The following is a 20,533-nucleotide window of genomic DNA, read 5'->3' on the forward strand; positions in this document are numbered from 1 at the left end:
TATAACACTAATACACTCCACCATTTTATTCATATTGATAAACACAAGGAACTTCTGTTATTGAGATAGGACATACCGTGTCCAGGAAACTTTAGTCTGATCCTGAAACTATTTATAATTCAGATCCTTCCTTCCTAGAAAACACAGCTTCACAAAAGAGAAATGTGTTTATTATTAGGAAAAATATGTAATATGCTTCACTAGCTGAATTATAATCTCCTGATATGTTGGTTCTGATGCGTTAATGTGACAACCAGAGGAGCAAAGCAGATGGTTTGCTTACTGAGACTGAATACACAAACCATAAACCTGCTCCATCTACAGCCTCATAGTTATTCTGATTATTCGTTAGTCTGATAGTGGAAAGCCACAGACTGAGGGTTGTATAGTGGAATGAGCAGAGTCCCCCAGCAGCACAGAGTATATCAGGAGATGAGTGATGTGTTAGTGAGGACAGGGCTGCATGTGACAGGGGCAGTGACATGATGTGAGGAGGGGAATGGAGGCAGCAGGAAGTCACAGACTGAGAGTTATATAGTGGACGGAGCAGGCTCCCCAGCAGCACAGAGTATATCAGGAGATGAATGATGTGTTAGTGAGGGCAGGGCTGCATGTGACAGGGCAGTGACATGATGTGAGGAGGGGAATGGAGGCAGCAGGAAGCCACAGACTGAGAGTTATATAGAGGAAGGAGCAGGGTCCTCAGTAGCACAGAGTATATCAGGAGATGAGTGATGTGTTAGTGAGGACAGGGCTGCATGTGACAGGGGCAGTGACATGATGTGAGGAGGGGAATGGAGGCAGCAGGAAGCCACAGACTGAGAGTTATATAGAGGAAGGAGCAGGGTCCCCCAGCAGCACAGAGTATATCAGGAGATGAGTGATGTGTTAGTGAGGACAGGGCTGCATGTGACAGGGGAAGTGACATGATGTGAGGAGGGGAATGGAGGCAGCACCTGATTGGACGACTTAATCAGTTTTCAATTTTGCGCAAAACAACCCCACCAGATCTGTACAGTATCCAGGGAGAGTCGTTCCAGCGTAGCACTCGGGGTACTATAGAGGTAACGGGCGACACCTTTACTATAATAAGGTGGATAACTATTAAAAGGAAATGTCGCCGATCTCCTTTCAAACTCCTTGACAAATACATAGTGATATATTTTGCAGACTGAAAACATTTTGTTCTCTTTATTAATTGAACATGTGTAGTTCTTAGATGAATCCTGTTCCTACAAATAACTTCTAACAGCACTTACTAAACTAATTTACAACCAGTGTAGAGCGCAGGTCAGCGGGCGAGTGAGATTCTACATGCTAAAAAAAAAAAGAATTTTAAAGATTTTAATGGTGTAAAGCTTTGTTGTAACATTAAACCAGTGGAAGCTCCACTGTATACCGCTTCTCATTACCAACACCAGGCTGTAATCAAGTTAGATGATTTTTTCTTTTAATAAAAACAATTTGTCTGGCTCAGGATCGCTCGTATCTGACTTGTTAGCGGTTTTTCGGTCCTGACAGTTACACACGTGATGATCAAATGTGACACTGTTTCATCACAATACTGGAGACCCTGCCAGACTCCGCTTGTAAACACCAGGCCCAGCTGATGTCCCTCTCCTCCTTTTCCTTCCTTCAATCAATCAGCGATTTGCAGAACACAATACAGCGATGTTCCTGTGGAACTGGGAGATGTTTTGGACTAGAAAGACAGGGCGTCCTCTAAATAACAAGCAAGCGACCGAAAAACAAGGACCCCGTGCCAGCTCTGATTAGTTTGAACAGACGTGGGACTGAGCATATAGAGAGACTTGTATCAAATTCTCCTGGCTGCAAACCTGGATAAGAGCATCACTTCCGACATCTTCTGCCCCTGTGACCAGTGGACCCGTTATTTGCCCCCGTCTTACAGATCTAGTTCTGCCTCAATACTGCAGCCAAGAGAAGCTTGGCCACAAGATCTCACCAGGGTACAATTATACTTTGAGAAACAATGTATTGTGAATAACACGTCAGCTGCTGAATGTTCTCACTGGCTTCCTGTGCATAAAAAAATAATAAGTCTGGAAAAGGCATTCACAGTAAGAGCCCAGGAAGTTAAAACATGGAAGGTATTTATTTAGACAGGGGTGCAACAAGTTGTCTATATATTCTCCCATCCTAGTGGAACTGGATAAGTCACCTGTAAACACGTACCCCCCCCCCCCCCAGGATAGTTCCTCTATTGTAATGTACCCATGTTATATATTCTGATATTAATTTGCAGATTATTAGTACATGAATCTCTCTTGGAATTTACAGGACATTAATTGCCCTGTTCCGACAGATAAATATTGATAGAATCGTTTGATCAATTCATGTGAAAAATGACACACAAAAAAAAGGGAAACTCCTGAAACTGAATTTATTTGGACCCTTTACTTTACTAAAAGCTTTTAAACGATTGGAAAGTTTGTATAGGAGCTCTGCTCTCTTACCTGTACTTTAAACCGAAAACTTCTTTCTGGCTGAATTTTCAGAGCTTATTTATATAGAAGATATAGGCAGGTATGAAATACACCTTGTTATAAGCAGTCACACATTGGTTCTCTGAATGGGCAGCACGGTGGCTCAGTGGTTAGCACTTCTGTCACCCGGAGGAAACCCACGAAAACACGGGGAGAACATACAAACTCCACACAGATAAGGACATGGTCGGGAATCGAACTCATGACCCCAGCGCTGTGAGGCAGAAGTGCTAACCACTTAGCCACCGAAAATTGTTCCAGCCTACTGTTACATGTATCTCTAATGAACATGGCACTAATTATATTTATTTGGCGGAAGTTTTCTATTTCCTCTTTTACGTACTCTATACAAATTGTAAGATTTTTATTCTGCTTATATAAACACAATATAATGCGTCACGTGGCGAGCTAGCGTGGACCAACAGGTCCGAGCACTTCCCCTCAACCTTCAGACGCAGGATAGCTGGCCTTGCTGGGACCTGTAGTTCCTTATATGGTCGTTATAAATGGGCATCTGTTACAGGGCAGCTGACATCATCAATAAGGAAATAAATCTGTAAAAGTTACATTTGAGACAAGGGGGTAAGGGGCTTCAGAAGTGCTAAGGACGCCCTCAAGTGTGGGACACAGCGCCAGCCCCAGCACAACGTGACACAAACCGTTGCTGCCAGCGCACTGTCCCAGGGAAGTGGGCAAGTTGGCAGTGTCTATAACAATATCTTGTTATAAATACAGTTGTGGACATTTATATAACCGGGTGTACAGGTAACTTTACCCAGTCTTGTAACTCATAGTAACCAATTGCAAGTGGAATTGTGCTTTACTTTGAGACAATAACTGCAGACATTTGGTTGGTTGCTAACGGTTACAGCAGCATCTCTGCGCCACTTTTCATCATTCCCCGCCCCCCACATGTCTGCCTGCAAATCAGTGACCTTGATAAATGTAATATTGCAACATACTTCCCAGTTGTCCTTATCGTGGCCGGACGCCCCAATGAGCGGCCCGCAAAAGGTACGGGGCTTAATGTGAAAGTGGGTGTGTTTTGTCCAAATATAACCATTTGTTGGCGAGATTTGGGTGTTATTGGGCGACGTGCGATTATTTTGTCCCGCTTTTAGGATTCTGAATGTCAGGAGCTAGGGTACAATTTAAAAATAAATCTATTATGGAAAGGTGACATTTTAGGATAACAGGGGCTAAAGCAGCCCCTACTGTAAATTATATGGATATTAGAAATTGCGGAGGAATTCTGTGACCATAAAATTACGAAGCTGTTTTTTATACTGAACATCTGAGGTGACTTATACTAATATAGACTAATATCCTCTAATAACTTTCTGTAGTGGTAATATTATCCCTCTTCCCACTCTGTCTGTCTGTATTACCCCGTATTGTTTTATTATTGTATTTTTCCCAACTAAAGCGCCACGGATCTTGCTGGTGCTATATAAATAAATGTTGAGGATGATAATACACAAGTTCTACGGAACGCTGCCGGATCTTGCTGGTGCTATATAAATAAATGTTGAGGATGATAATACACAAGTTCTAAGGAACGCTGCCGTTCTGACTTCAGAACTCACTGATTATAAGGGATGGCATTAGAAGTCACTGTTTATACAGATATTATATACAAGAGTTTATATTAGTATCATAATCTTATTCCTGCTGGAACCATCATTACCTGAAGGATATCTCACATACAATACAAGTCTAATGATCTGATACGATTGATACAATGTTTCTAGGGTCGAGGTCTCCAGGATGTGAGATGTTGTGAATGCCGCTTGTTCTTTCTCTTGTCAGTCTTCCTTCGTTCTGGGCTCCAGGACTCTCCCTTTCCCCTCTCTCTGTCAGTACATTCCAGAGCTACTTACAACATCAGACAGTTGGTATTTAAAGTGGATTTAGAGGAATGTAAACAGAGCAGAGGAAGGGGCAGGGTGGGGCGGAGGAGGAGGAGGAGAGGTCAGGTAAAGTGGGCCCAGATCAGGGGGGAAGGAAACAAACACCAGGAGACAATCTGCAGCCTCTCATTGGACCAATTCATTTTATTTAAAAAAAAAAAGAAAAAAATTCAGAGGAATTTGATGGGATTAGTAGATTAAACTGTTTAGATTGTATCACGCAGAGATCTGCGTTGTTACATTTCTTCTCTAATAAAAAAGTGTCTTATGCTGTTTTTGTTGCGGTGATACAATGTACACAGATGGATTGTGTTTACTGTTTCTTGTCTGATCATTTAGTCTCACTGATGTCACCACTGCCTTATGCGTTGGTAAAGCTGGGTACACACTACAAAATCTTCCACCAACTTTTTATGCCGAGCGATTTTACATGTGATCGATGTTCCGATCGCTCGGTCCATGGACTGCATACACACTAGCCTTGTTTAGGACGATAAAGGGAAGAGCGGACGTCCCTTTAGCAACTTTTTACAGCCATGTTGTCGTGAGCAATGACTGTCATTTCGTACTCACTGTTGTGGATCGGTCGGAAGTTTATACACACTACACAACGGAAGCGAGATTGGAACGAAAATATTTAACGGTACGACCAACCAAATGAGGCGACAATCATCCATTTGGGCAGACTTTCGACCATCGTGTCACTGCACACACTGACCCGACTTTTGAACGAGAGGTCATATGTCGGCTGATTTAGCTGATTATTGGATGAAAACTGTGTAGTGTGTACCTAGCTTAATATTGTCCCAGCCTGCAACATGGCTGTAGTTTTGTGGCTTGTTTTTGTTTTTTGTTTTTTTGAACTACCTCTGTATATGTGTGAACAGAATATTTTTACTATAGTTTTTTTTTATATTTTTAAATGTATGATAATGCAGGAACATACCTTGAAACAGAAGTTGAGAGGACTGTACATTACTAGGAAGCAAAGACATCACCCAATATACCGTGGCTTTTTTTCTTGTGATTCGTGTTCCCGTGGGCGTTCAACAGAAAGTATTTGCAGACTTGTGTCCCTACAGATATGATTTCGCAGTGGCAGACACAGGTTCTCTATCTCTGGTTATGGTGATAGTAAGGGCAGTTCTGTCACAATTTTGTCTGTAGTACAGAACTCAATGTTTCCAGGAGACTCATTATCCAGCTCATATGTATCATCATCCTCTATTTATATAGCGCCACCAATTCCGCAGTGCTGTACACATAATATTTGTCATTCATTGGAGCTTACAGTCTAAATTCCCTAACAGACACAAACTAGTGTTATTGTTTTATTGCTGGGTGTGGTGAGGCTGGAATGGACAAAAGAAGACACTAACAAACCACATCACCAATTAAGAAATACTAAGAAATACAAGTGAAACTAAGGAAATAAATCAAGGGAAAACAATTATCATATTACTATGTAGGTAATCCTGAGTCTGCATATCATATGTGAATACGTGTACTTGTAAATATCTTGTTGGAAATCACTGTGAGTGATCTTGCTCTATTTTGTACCTGGGTCAGAGGGGACAGAATTTTTTTTTAAATGCAGAGAGCTGAAACTGGGATTTGAACCACGGTGTACAGCATAGTTACCTACTCTCCCGGAATGTTCGGGAGACTCTGGAATTAGGGAGAGACCTCCTGGACTACAGGAAGAGGTGGTTATTCTGATTCTCATATCCTGCCTACAAGGTGACAAGAATGGTGCCATCAAGTCCTGTTCGCTCTGAGTGTCGTGATGGAGAAATCGGCTTCCTCGTATGCTTTGCCCCACCCACTGATGCAAATTACATCATCAAGTTATACACACTTCTTATTGTCATACCTTACCTTCGGATCTTCAAACTTCAAAAACATTTCAAATACTTAATTGTGCATTGTACAAGAGATGCCGGGTATAGCTGGTTTAAAATGCTATAATATACACTCTCTCTCTTCCCCCCCTCCCCCTCCCTCTCTTCTCTCTCACCCTCTTTCCATCTCTCTCTCTCTCCCTCTCTCTCCCCCTATCTCCCTCCCCCCCTCTCTATCCCTCTCTCTCTCCCTCTCTCTCCCCCCTCTCTCTCTCGCTCTCTCTCCCTCTCTCTCTCCACTACCCCCCTTTTATTCTGCCTCTCCCTCACACTCTTTCTCTCTCCCCCTCTCCCCCTCTCTGTCTATCTCTCCCTCTCTCTCTCCTCTACCTCCCCTCTTTATTCTGCCTCTCCCTCACACTTTCTCCCACCTCTCTCTCTCTCTCCTTCTCTCTCCCCCTTTTATTCTGCCTCTCCTCACTCTTTCTCTCTCCCCCTATCTCTCTTCCCTCTCTCTCTCTTTCCCCCTCTCTCTCCCTTTTATTCTGCCTCTCCCTCACACTTTCTCTCTCCCCCCTCGCTCTCTCTCTCTCTTTCTCCTCTACCTCCCCCTTTTATTCTACCTCTCCCTCACACTCTTTCTTTCCCCCTCTCTCTGTCCGCCTCTCTCTCCCCTCTCTCTCTCTGCCTCTTTGTCTCTCTCTCCCCCTCTCTCTATCTCTCTGTCTGCCTCTCCCTCTCTCTCTCCCCCTCTCTCCCTCTCTCCCTCTCTGTCTCTCTCTCTCTCTCTCTCTCTCTCTCTCTCTCTCCCTCACACTCTATCTCCCCCTATCTCTCTCCCCCCCTATCTCTCTCTCTCTAGACTAAAGGGATTATAGAACAGAGTCAGACAGTGACATTCTGTATGCTAACTTATTAATAAAATATTTTTGTTTATTTCCTAATTCATTGCTGGCCCTTTATAATGCCCCCACCAGATATAATCTTTACAGAAATGTATATTCAAATGTGTTCATTACATTATATGTCCCCTTTATTCTGTATATCCAGCTGGAGGTATAACATGGGGGGGGGCACTGTGTTTACGTTAGATGATGTAACTAACTAAAGATATGAGATGTTATCACCATGAAGCATTTTCTCTTGCTGCAGGTCTGTATTGAAACGATCAACAACAAAGATTACCGCTGCGTAATGCAATGCAAATTATCAGGAACGGTTCCTCAAACCCATATCTCCAGTATTACCTATCTGTGAATCTAGAAGGGGTGGGGTTTATTGGACTTGTGTAAATGTGGGTAGGGTATGAAAGTGTTAGGACGTGGCTTATTTTCTGCCCAACTTTGCCATCTTATATATCTGCCGGTTTATATTTCACTTCTTTGCACATTTTACAAGACGAGTTTTAATCATAGATTATTTGTGTTTTAAGCGTAATTGTGTTTGGTGTGTGACCTGTATATGGGAATATTAGGTAATTTTTGGATTCCATATTGCAGAGTTTCTATAGGAACAGCTAAACCGGCATCAAAGGAAAAAACTAACTTGCACCAGAATAGATTTATTACAAACCTACAAAAAGGGATTCCGAGAATTTATCATAAACACATTTACGTCCTTTGTTGGTAGTGTCTGGAGATAGTGGGGGCTCGGTGCTGATTTGTGGGGGCAAGCCATAATTTAGCAAGACTGAATGAAAGTTACACAGCTGGAATGTTTATGATGGGAAGTACACAAGAATCCTAATATATCGTAAATCAGGGAAATGCCCTCAAACAATCCCTGTAATGGTTTCCATATTGGATGCTTGGTATTGTTTTATTACCGGATTTCTTAGCAGGAACACAATGTCAGGAGAGAGGTTCTTCCACTAAACACTGAACACATTTGTCATGGGGGAGAACAGCTCGCAGGAACGTATGGTATATATTTATAAGCAGTATTGTGAAAGATGCAGCAAATAATATTTGGTACCGTGCTTTCCGGTTTGGGCTTCTACGTTTCCCACTCGCTGTAGGAGACTCTTTGCATATATCCAGTTACATTTTAAATCAGAGTTTGCTTACACCTCACATAGTGAGCCGGTCATGACTGTGGTAAGCTGAGAAGTGGGCGGCCGACATACGCTTGTTTCTAAGAAGTGACAAACTCACAAACTGGAAATATTTACGGAAAAGCTTCAGCTTGCATCAAAATTGTGTCAATTAAAAAAAAATTGTAATTAAAGATTATCGGCATTATTATTATGTAATAATTATTCTCGATACATGGGGGCTTATTCTCCTGCTTAGCCCCATCCCTGATGCTTAAATTAATGTGTAGTTGGTACATACATGTGGTGGTGGGGGACCTGTGAGTATGTTTTTCAGATGACTGGGCAGCACGGTGGCTCAGTGGTTAGCACTTCTGCCTTACAGCACTGGGGCCATGAGTTCAATTCCCAACCATGGCCTTATCTGTGTGTAGTTTGTATGTTCTCCCTGTGTTTGCGTGGGTTTCCTCCGGGTGCTCCGGTTTCCTCCCACTCTCCAAAAACATACTAGTAGGTTAATTGGCCGCTATCAAAATTGACCCTAGTCTCTCTATGTCTGTGTGTGTATGTTAGGGAATTTAGACTGTAAGCTCCAATGGGGCAGGGACTGATGTGAGTGGGTTCTCTGTACAGCGCTGCGGAATCAGTGGCGCTATATAAATAAATGGTGATGATGATGACTGCGCACCAAAGGCCAATGACAGTCAGCCACTGCCTGGGCTTTTGGGCATATTCGTAAATCACCCAAATGTTTTTGAATTACGATTCACAGCCATGGTGGTTTCATACCAGCCAACAGTGTTGTTTCTGGCAACCAAACAGCAGAAAAGGGGTTCGGTCTCACATTAGATGGGTGTGGTGTGTGTAGCATGGGGGTGTGGCCTAATTTGCATTCAAGAATTTTGGCAGATATATGATTGGGGGCCGTCTATGTGGCAATAATGGACTAATTTTCTGATAACTGATGCTGCATCTTTCAGTGTCGCACTCAGTGTCCTATCACAAGGTACCCACCTGTGACAGTGCTGACTGAGAGAACCACTTAGCTTGAGTCGAAATCCGAGGCACACCATGACTGGCCAAGCTGCTTAGTCCTGAGAGGACGGGGTTGTGAAAGCCACAGCTGAAGTTGATGGGTTCGAAGATGTAGAATTGTGAGTGGTGGAGCCGAAGTTGATAAACAGGCAAACAAAGCAAAAATCTTGAAGTACCAACAAAGAAGCAAAATAGTTAGGCGTGAGGGCCTTACAAAGGCTGAGGTCTCTTTATCCTAAATGACCTGAACTTAAGCAACTTGCTGATTTACAGTAAGTGAAAAGGAATGTGGCTGATCCTCATATTGTTGCAGCTGTCAGTGTTGGCGTTGCACTGCCACCTGTGATCTGTAGACGGTATGACAACAGATTCTCTACACGCATTTCGCCCACTTCAGCCGCGTCCAGGGGCCGGAGCACAGGTAGAGGGGGAGACATGGAGGATAGATGAGACCCTAGTCTCTGTCTCTAGGATTGTACTCTCCTTTGTGTTAGAACTGTAAAACAAGGGAGAGAAATGTAAGCTGTGGTATCAGACAGTATCCACACGCACATCTTCTGGATAAGGGGGGTTCCCATAGTTTGGAGCACAAGGTCTAAAATACACTAAATAACATTTAAAATAACCTGACATTCCCCTCATTTGTTTAGCAGTGTTCCTCACAGTGACTATATTGCATCATGTTTATGTGTATCAAATTGTTACCAGAAAGCAGCTAAGATCTACTTTGTCTCCTTAGTGTTCCCTAGTCTGTATACAAACACACATCCACGTGTCTATATGCACCACCTGTTCCTCGACTGTTAGTAACATTGTTTAGTTGTAGTAAATCTCTCTTGTTGCAGCAGTTTGATGTCTGTTTTGCTTTGTGTTACTTCAATAGAAAGGCAATCTCATTAGTTTTTATTAGTTGACACGCTGGGTAATTAGGTGGCTGCAGCAAGTACAATGATATAGGGCCTTGTCGGGAGTTGGGGGTAGGTCAGTTTTTGTGATGTAAATGTACATATTTCCGTATTGTGCAGTAGGCTGGCGACCCCTTACACCTAGAGAGGAACAACGGGGCAGGGAAATGTAACTGAAGCGCAATAAGGGGGTGTTCATGTAGTCAGATACCCAAATACGGCTCTTAGGGGAGAACTGGTGCAAAGATACATCATGATGATGATGATGACTGTCAGCTGCACTATCGAGCCGCTTCTGATGTTTCCGTATTGACCCCGCAAGTTGATACTACTAAATTCATTAGTGTTGTGGCTATATTACATCAAGTCGTGAATGTCTACTCTCATCACTTATTTCTCACTTCTGCCTCACAGCACTGGGGTCATGAGTTCAATTCCCGACCATGGCCTTATCTGTGTGGTGTTTGTACGTTCTCCCCGTGTTTGCGTGGGTTTCCTCCGAGTGCTCCGGTTTCCTCCCACACTCCAAAAACATACTAGTAGATTAATTAGCTGCCATTAAATTGACCCTAGTCTCTCTCTCTCTCTCTCTCTCTGTGTATGTTAGGTAATTTAGACTGTAAGCTCCAATGGGGCAGGGACTGATGTGAGTGAGTTCTCTGTACAGCGCTGCGGAATTAGTGGCGCTATATAAATAAATGGTGATGATGATGATGATTTCCATTTAGACTACTGCAGGGAAGAAGATTCCCATTTCATTTTTAAAGGGGGTAAACAACGGAGGTGGAGGTATTTTATATTTCATTTCATTTTATATGGAAAACAAGACTGGCGTTTATCAATAACTGTCAAGAAATTCTATTTTCATTTATTGCTAATGCTTCCAAGCCGCCTCTCTACACTACCGTAAGTATACACCCCACCTGGACATCCGTTCGTCTCATCATACACACATTAGTGCCCTGTTGTTGTGACAGAACGTTGGAGGATAATGACGTCCGAGTTCGGCCCACAGTGTCTGTGCTTGGTGTTACGTAGGCAGCTACCTGCACGAGATTCTCCAGATAATTGGGATGAGAGGTTGAGACTTGCAGGACACCACACCTAGGATTCCGCTGCAGATAAACCTCTGACATCCACTATCAGCAACCTAAAATGTGTGCAGGGGGAATAAAAACAACACAAAAACAAGTAGTAGGGAAAATCAAAACATCTCGTATTGGCAAAAAAAAATAAGAGTCCTTCAATGAACTCAGAATGGGCAAGAAACAGTTGGCAGAAAAACCTGTTTATGATCATGAGAGTTTGATACAACTGTTTTTTATTTGTATGTGAAAATGTATATGTAATCGCTTATAAACCTCATCTCATTTACAATACGCTCCCATTGAGATGAATGTAAGCCTCGGGTGCATTGACACACATAAGATGCTCTGACAAAAGGCCAGGAAATAGTCATGTCGTATGTTAATCATTGATATTGATACATCTTAGTGCTGCATATGTATTATCGCACTTTTATAACTGTGACATGCATTATTCTTCCCCCCCAAATTATGTTGTATTTTGACTACATATTGTGTATCTCAAACAGCATTGAAGCATCTAGTTGGCCGTGCACAACACTGAAATCTTATTCTATATTAGTGATATCATCTAATTCTTTAGATATAATTCTTTAGATTAAACTTGGCAGGATACTACAAAACAATACAGCGTTTATGTCTGCACGGCCCCTGGAAGATTAAAGTCACAGCGTGCGGTGCCTCCTGGTAGGTCAGTATTGTCTTTGGTCCCCCTGGCTGGCAGTTACGCGGTTAATTCTTGCACTCAGACAGTGAGAGCGTTCCTGCCCTCAGAGGCGCGTGCCATACCTTTGAATAAGCAGCCCTTTCTTCAAGGCCAAAGGCGGAGGGAGGGGGGGAGCACGGGTTATGTTTGTGCATTTTAAAGCTGGTGTTTCTGTGCCCTTATATAGAAATATTTTGTTATGGTTCTCTGGAATGGGGATATTTTGCCAGCTTTTGGGATGGTTACGGGGGGGAGTGTTGAGGTGCACAGATGTCCAGAACACTCCTTGAGGTGATGACTTGTAATCTCCAGGGAATGTGCTACATTGTCTGTTCTCATCTCTGTCTATAGCTATCGTGTCAGGTTATGATCATATTAAAGAAATGCAAACAATAAGTGAACCAGGTATCACACAGAGAGACCAGGTGGATGTGTCTCTTGTTCTCTGACATCCAGTTTTGTGTTGGGGGGGGGGGGGGGTTGTGTCTCACAGCTGCAAGGACAAGTACTGATCTATGAAGCTATGTTGCCCACACACAGAGTGGTTTTGTTGGGCAGGTTTCGACCAAATTGTCTAATCCTCTCTCTCCGAGTAGCCGCCAAAATCTATCCTTGTATATATTAGATTTTGATTAGGAAGGACAGAAAAGGCGCTTATCCTATATTATATCACCCAGCAGTCCCAATTTCTGGAGGTTTAAAGGGACCTGGTCACACAGTGATTGCAGAAGCAGCTTGGTTTAGTTGGATCAATGCATGGACCAATTTGTCACTGTTTTCCAGTTAAAAATGTTGTGGGAACGATAACCGTGATTGTTATATATATTGTGCTAATTTGTCCCTATATTATTTGCTCTTATCATCAGCAAGATACAAATCCCGCTATTTGGTTTTTAGACAGAACAACTGAATCTGGCGTAATGTCTTTGTGGCATCTTTCAGTGAGTGTCCACTTCAGTTGTCCATCACAATGCAAAGAACAAGGGAGTGTTTCCCAATCTTCACGACCAGCTCCCTCCAGAACAGCCCGCGCTCTTCTGCATGCCCAGAACTCTAGGGAAAGGACAGCGCTTTTCTGCATGCCCTGAACACTAGGGAACGGCCCGCGCTCTTCTGCATGCCCAGAACACTAGGGAACGGCCAGCGCTCTTCTGCATGCCCAGAACATTAGGGACTGGCCAGCGCTCTTCTGCATGCCCAGAACACTAGGCAAGGGCCAGCGTCCTCCAGAATGGCCCGCGCTCTTCTGCATGCCCAGAACACTAGGGAACGGCCAGCGCTCTTCTGCATGCCCACAACACTAGGGAACAGCCAGCGCCCTCCAGAACGGCCCGCGCTCTTCTGCATGCCCAGAACACTAGGGAACGGCCAGCGCTCTTCTGCATGCCCACAACACTAGGGAACAGCCAGCGCCCTCCAGAACGGCCCGCGCTCTTCTGCATGCCCAGAACACTAGGGAACGGCCAGCGCTCTTCTGCATGCCCAGAACACTAGGGAACGGCCAGCGCTCTTCTGCATGCCCACAACACTAGGGAACGGCCAGCACCCGCCAGAACGGCCCTCGCTCTTCTGCATGCCCAGAACACTAGGGACCAGCCAGCGCCTCCAGAACGGCCCGCGCTCTTCTGCATGCCCAGAACACTAGGGAACGGCCAGCGCTCTTCTGCATGCCCAGAACAATAGGGAACGGCCAGCTCCCTCCAGAACAGCCCGCACTTTTTTGCATGCCTAGAACACTAGGGAACGCCCAGCTCCCTCCAGAACGGCCCGCGCTGCTGCCCAGAGCCATCCATAATCCCCCCGATCATAATACCCCCTCCCGTCCAATTGGTTGTCCTAGAAATCAAGTCTGAGAAAGTGACTGATTAGTAACTTTGGCCAAAACTGCAATATCAACCAGTCAATCTGGCCAAAGCGCCCTGCGGGCTGGTTCCCCATCAGGCGGTAGCAAGTGCCGGCCTTGGTGTCACATGATTCACCAATATCAAAATATGATAATAAATAAAACCGGAATCATTAATAAATATCTGCACGCAGCAGCTAGATTGATTTTCCTTGCAAACCTTTCTTCCTCTGCTGAGCCACTCTGTCAGTCTCTACATTGGTTTCCTGTATTTCAACGAATCCAATATAAAATTCTTCTACTAACATACAAGGCCGTCAACAAAATTGCACCGACATACATTTCCTCACTTGTCTCAAAATATCTCACAACTCGACATCTCCGTTCTGCACAAGATCTGCGTCTCTCTTCCACTCTCATCACATCCTCCCGTTCCCGGTTACAGGACTTTTCTAGGGCTGCACCCACTTTGTGGAATTCCCTCCTTCACACAATAAGTCTTTCCTCTAGTCTTCAAACCTTCAAGCGTTCTCTGAAAACCCACCTCTTCAGACAAGCTTATAATATTCCTCAACCAGCATCTTAATCTCACTAGGTTCCCCTATTACCACCCTCTACACAGCTAACGCAAGACAACAACCCTCTGACCAACATTGTTGTGTGACTGATCACACAGCCCACTCAATACTTTTACCTTTGCATTCTAGCTGGCCCAGTGTGCAATATGATGTAGCACTTACCCTTGTGTATCAAACTCCCATTGTCCTATAGATTGTAAGCTTGCGAGCAGGGTTCTCTTACCTCTCTGTCTGTATGTATTATCCAGTATTGTCTTATTTATGTTTGTGCCCAATTGTAAAGCGCTACTGAATTTGCTGGCACTATATAAATAAATGATTATGATGATGATATCTGTATATTTGAAAGCTAAAGTGGATTCCGGCTAATTTGTGCCACTTACAAATAAGCATAAAATCTCACTATCCTATCTCCGTGGCTTTGCTTCAACTTATTTTAAGAGTCATCCTAGTCCCAAATAATATACTGCACATCCAGCCGGTATAGTGTCTTGACACACACGTTGGGAATCCCTGCTGTAAGGATATGTTTATACCTATTAGCCTCTCAATCACGCCTCTTTTTATGAGTGTCTGCAGCCAAGTGTGCAAGGTCTGTGTGTACTCTGCTTGTGTGCGGAGCAGCGTTTGGGTAAATGGTGGTATAAAGCACTTGTTTATTCACTGCCACATCACAGGTTTGTACAGAGCCTGGGAATTCTCTCTTTTCCAGGCTGAACCCTCTGCTTTACGTTCAAACACCAAGTGAGAGAGACTGGATACAATGAGCGATGAGCCCAGGTGCAGACAGGTAGGGCAGGACATGGGACGCACAGTGAAAGCTCTGTCTCCCGAAATCTGTCTTCTTACAGGAGAATGATCTTAAGGCACAATGTATCAGTTGATGAGATGTATCAACTCTTGTTACTGTTGTGGTTTTTGAGTATAGGAGTATCATGAAACATTATACATTATAATATTGAAATAAATACATTAAACAGGTGGAAACGAGCTATGATTGTACCGGTTTGCTGAGTGTATAGATAAATAAGAGATAATAATTGCTTGACTAACACTTTCACGTCTGGGGGTATTTCAGGTTAAATTTCATGTATAGTGGAGGTGTTGGTTTCACAGGTAATAACTTATTTCATACTTTACCCTGAGGAATTCTATATTATTTTTGGGAGCTTGATTTTTGCAGTCAATTTGTGCAAATATCTTTATTACTTTATGGTTATTGTATAGGGAAAATGGGACAACACACACACACACACACACACACACACACACACACACACTTTACCATCATTGTTACTATATTTACCTTTATTAAAACAAATCTAGAATTTATTTATTATACCTTGATGGTTTTTATGTTAAAATATGAGTTTAGTGGTCTTTTAAATCTGTTTACTGATATATGACTGGCTTTTGAAAAGTTACTGGAGTATTAAACAGAAATGGATACATGCGGTATATGTTGGCTGGAGTTTATTACAGCATTCCAAGAGGATTGTGTTACATAATTGTACGTTCAACTGCTATTTAGTTGTTTCCTATATATCTTGTGTATGTAAAATATAGTTGTGTTTATAGGAGGTGACATAAAGACCAACCTTATGTCTGTATAATCTCTCTCTGAGAACCTCATGGCAGTTAATACAAGTTTTGGCTGTAAAACTGTCTGTATTTTGTGCTTTAAATAAAAATATTTTATGCATAGCTTCTTTATAGACAGCAGATTTCTGCATAGATTACATACAATAAGCGGCTTCAGCCCACATGTAGCTGGATAATATGGGGGACTCTGTTGCTTTTTAGTTTAATCTCCTTTTATTGTATATAAAGAAAGACAAATGGTTTAAATTACTGTGTACAGATGTAGCCCCTCTTCCTGTAGGATCGCAATGTGCGGTCACTTTTTGTAGCTATTTTTACTGAAAAGAGTAAAAAAAAACCTCCAAAAGTTAATGTTTCCATTTCTTCAGGGTTCCGCAGTGAAAGCTACTCTTGTATTCTAATTGAGGATCTCCGTTACTGGAAGGGATAGAATTTATGGGAGCTCTTAAAGGGCACCTGATCACCTACACAGCGGAGGCAGCCATCTTTTGGGCTGAGCCAATATTAGTGAGAATGCAGCCTATCACGTCGTTAGTAACCAGCGACATCAGTGAGGCGCGAGGCAGGGAAGGCCACGTGCCTCCGCAAAAGACGCCAATCAGCCATGTTATCATGCGAGCTATTGTGTGTGGGTGAAAACTCCAACCCATGAAGCTCCCAATAAACGTCACTTTAAGAGGCCGTTTGGAACTCGGTAGTGAGTGTCGCAACTGAAGACAAACCAGTTTTACGCACTGCAGGTTTCGGCACTTGGCATTCCCGGTCCGTGAGCAACTGTGTCCTTCCGCTTCACCGCTGAGCGATTGTCGCTCCTAGACGTCTCCACTCCACAATAACAGCAGTCACAGTTGGCCGGACAGTTCTAATAGGGCAGAAATTTGGCGCACTGACTTGTTGGAAAGGTGGCATCCTATGGCAGTGCCACATCCTACAGCTAATGTCTGACTATGCAGATTGCTGGCTGTATGCTGGATTGTATGCACCTGTTAGCGTTGGGTGTGGCGGAAAGGGCCAAACACAGTAATTAGAAGGGGTGTTCACATTCCTAAATAGTTTTTAAAAGGCAATGATGAAAAATTTGAGAATGACCTTTTGTTCTCAATATCATAATAATGCTCACTGTGAGTACAATTCCAAATGTAACCTGACGCTATTGGCAGAAAATCATCACTATTTATTTATATAGCGCCACTGATTCCGCAGCGCTGTACAGAGAACTCACTCACATCAGTCCCTGCCCCATTGGGGCTTACAGTCTAAATTCCCTAATACACACACACAGAAAGAAAGACAGACTAGGATCTATTTTAATAGCATTTAACCTACCAGTATGTTTTTTGGAGTGTGGGAGGGAACCGAAGCACCTGGAGGAAACCCACGCAAACAGGGGGAGAACATACAAACTCCTCACAGATAAGGCCATGGTCGGGAATTGAACTCATGACCCCAGTGCTGTTAGGCAGAAGTGCTAACCTCTTAGCCAACGAAAATTGTTCCAGTCTACTGTCGCATGTATCTCGAACGAACGTGGAACTAATTATATTTATTTGGTGGAAGTTCCCCTCTGATAACATTTTCCAATTCCTCTTCTACGCACTCTATGCAAATTGTAAGATTTTTATTCTGCGTATATTAACACAGTATAATGCGTCATGTACCACCTAACGTGGACCAACAGATCCCAGCATTTCCCCTCAACCTTCAGGCGCAGGATAGCTGGCCTTGCTGGGACCTGTAGTTCCTTATTAGTTGTAGACTCGCAGGTAACCTCAGGTCGCACAGGTGTATCTGTGGAGAGTCCCTATTTTTTTAATGAGTTCTCCGATGTTATGAAGGAAACATAATATCTATTTATTAAGTACGTTTCATCTCCATGTCCTGAGTATAAGCTGCCTGTGTATTTGTTCCTGACAGCTGGGTTGTAGCAATAATTCCCCGAAATCTGTTTATACAGAGCAGGAATCCAGCGTTGCAGCGAGGGCTTGGAGAGGTTTAAGTGCCTTCCATCTAGTGCCCGGAGACGCTGTCCAAGCACAGTGCCGGGGCCAATATCTGCATCTTTTTTAAAACCTGCTCCTGGGGTTGCAACGAAAACATTCCAGGCCCCCGGAGTCTGTGGCCGGCCGCCAGCACACCCAGGCTATTCCTCCAGGACAGGAGGCCTTAAATGGTAGTGTTTTATCATTACAAACAATATTAGGGAAATGTAAGTCTCTGGGAATGTACAGTGAGATGGCGCAGCGAGCAGGAACGCCACTGGTTAACCCATTCATTGCTGAGCAGAGGTGGAACAGGCGACCCCCCCCCCCCCTCCCTCCCGTGTCTTGTGTATAAGAATGGGATGTACAACAGAGGTGTTTTTATCTATTTACCTTTTTTTATTTTTCTCATATGTACAAATGGAAGTAAGGCGGAATTTGGACTAAGCATGTTAGAGATCATTAATCTATTTTGTGACTGTGCCCTCCGTACACAACGGTACTCGTAGTGAATGTTGGGCACTCTATGGGCGTGAGACAATGCTAAAACCAGCGCATTGCGTGTGTGGGCAGCACGGTGGCTCAGTGGTTAGCACTTCTGCCTCACAGCGCTTGGGTCATGAGTTCAATTCCCGACCATGGCCTTATCTGTGTGGAGTTTGTATGTTCTCCTTGTGTTTGCGTGGGTTTCCTCCGGGTGCTCTGGTTTCCTCCCACAATCCAAAAACATACTAGTAGGTTAATTGGTTGCTATCAGATTGACCCTTGTGTCTCTCTCTTTGTCTGTCTGTCTCTGTGTGTGTGTGTATTAGTGAAATTAGACTGTAAGCTCCAATGGGGCAGGGACTGATGTGAATAAGTTCTCTGTACAGCGCTGCGAAATCAATTGTACCCAGATCACAAATGCCGGAAAGCGCCTGTGTGGACAAAGCCTAGTATGTGTATATGTATGTGTGTATATATATATATATATATATATATATATATATATATATATATGTGTGTGTATATATCAGCAGAAAACAATCAATCTATGGCACCCATCGGTGGAAAGTAACATTCATTATTAATATTCCCCAATACTGCGTTTGCAGAGTTAATGTGATGATCACCAGACATAAGCAGGGTCGGTGTGGATGAACGCGGTCCCCTGGGTACATTAGCTAGGAAAGGAAACATTTAGAAACAAAACAACAAATTGATGGAGATGGAACAGAAAAGAGCAGATTCTGGGCTGTCAAACAAGCAGAGAAACCTGTCATCAATCACACTAGAGCCGAATCCTGCAGGGTCAGTTAGAGGCACTTAGTGGTAATTACCAAACCTTGCAGCCTTCATGTGGCATGGTCACTGACAGACATCATCTTCTGTAATGTTGTGTAATTGTCGTCTCACCATTATTCGTACTTTCCATCCCTCATACTTCTAATATTCAATAGTGAAATCACTTTCTCTGCTTTTTTCTTAAAGACAGCGTATTAAATGTATCAAAGTGGAGGCGTTGCCCACAGCAGCCAATCAGATTCTAGCTATCATTCATCTAGTACATTCTAGGAAACGATAGCTGGAATCTGATTGGTTGCTTCACTTTTCTTTATATAAGATTTGATATATTTACCCCACTGTTTTTTTTTATAATGCACAGAACACCAGTTTTTCCTCCACTGTCTCATTTGTTCTTGCATTGAGTGTCTCTCACGGTATCTTTCTGGTCCCCCCCAATTATTTACTATGCAGGCCAAGAAGCTCATCAATATTTTACTTTTTCTTCAGATTATTTTCCTGCTTTCTATAGATTCTGGGCTACCATTAAAAGTGCGTTAATAGAATGAAAAAAATAAATAAACCAAACACAGACCTATAACAGTGACATTCTACAAATTACACAGAGAAAAATAAAACATTCCCTTCTCCCCCCCAAAAATAATACCAAACAAAAAACAAGACAAGTACTGATGTACATTATGTCTGGGGCCTTACAGCAGTAGCCCTGATGTAAAAGCCGTTTTATTGGTTGGATCAAAACACTCAGCCAATAGGATTCCACCAGTGACAGTGGATCACAGTTTGCAACATTTGAGTACCCGACATCGGAACAGTGGACATGGTGATGTCACAATATGGGTGTGGTCAAGTCACGGTGTGGGCGTGGCCATTCCCCCAGAGGGCTACAGGGCACTTTAAAGCACTAGGCGAGGCCCAATTTATTTTCGATTTGTATAAAAATTAGGCGACAGCAAATATTTCTCCGAGGCGGATTTTTCATATGTTAATTTGGCTTGTGAAGCATTTTTATGATTTTTATGAACAACTGAAAGCATACAATAAATCAAGCACGGCTGAATGTAATCGTGCAGATGACAGATCCCCTCACTTATTGCATCTACATCTCTGGCTTCCTTCAGGCACTTACTTTATTGTTGCTTGTTAATGCGTGCTGCCGTCTACAGTCATACTGTTTTATAATCTTTATAGAATATAGACCTATGGGCGCCTCTAGGTAGGTGGAA

At 43.2% G+C, this 20,533-nt stretch overlaps 1 protein-coding gene across 13 annotated transcripts in view; it reads left to right on the forward strand.

The window, feature by feature from the left end:
• Positions 1-20,533, forward strand: part of TNS1 (tensin 1) — a 322,456-nt gene that overhangs the window by 198,383 nt on the left and 103,540 nt on the right. The window contains exon 1 of one of the 13 annotated variants that reach the window (XM_075181093.1): positions 15,144-15,232. The exons of the other annotated variants lie outside the window; for them this stretch is intronic. Coding sequence (XP_075037194.1) covers positions 15,206-15,232 — 27 coding nt within the window. The 5' untranslated portion in view covers positions 15,144-15,205. Of the gene's footprint in view, positions 1-15,143; positions 15,233-20,533 lie in introns of those variants that run through there. 13 annotated transcript variants of the gene reach the window in all.

Source organism: Mixophyes fleayi, chromosome 7, assembly GCF_038048845.1.
Source record: "Mixophyes fleayi isolate aMixFle1 chromosome 7, aMixFle1.hap1, whole genome shotgun sequence".
Taxonomy (NCBI): domain Eukaryota; kingdom Metazoa; phylum Chordata; class Amphibia; order Anura; family Limnodynastidae; genus Mixophyes; species Mixophyes fleayi.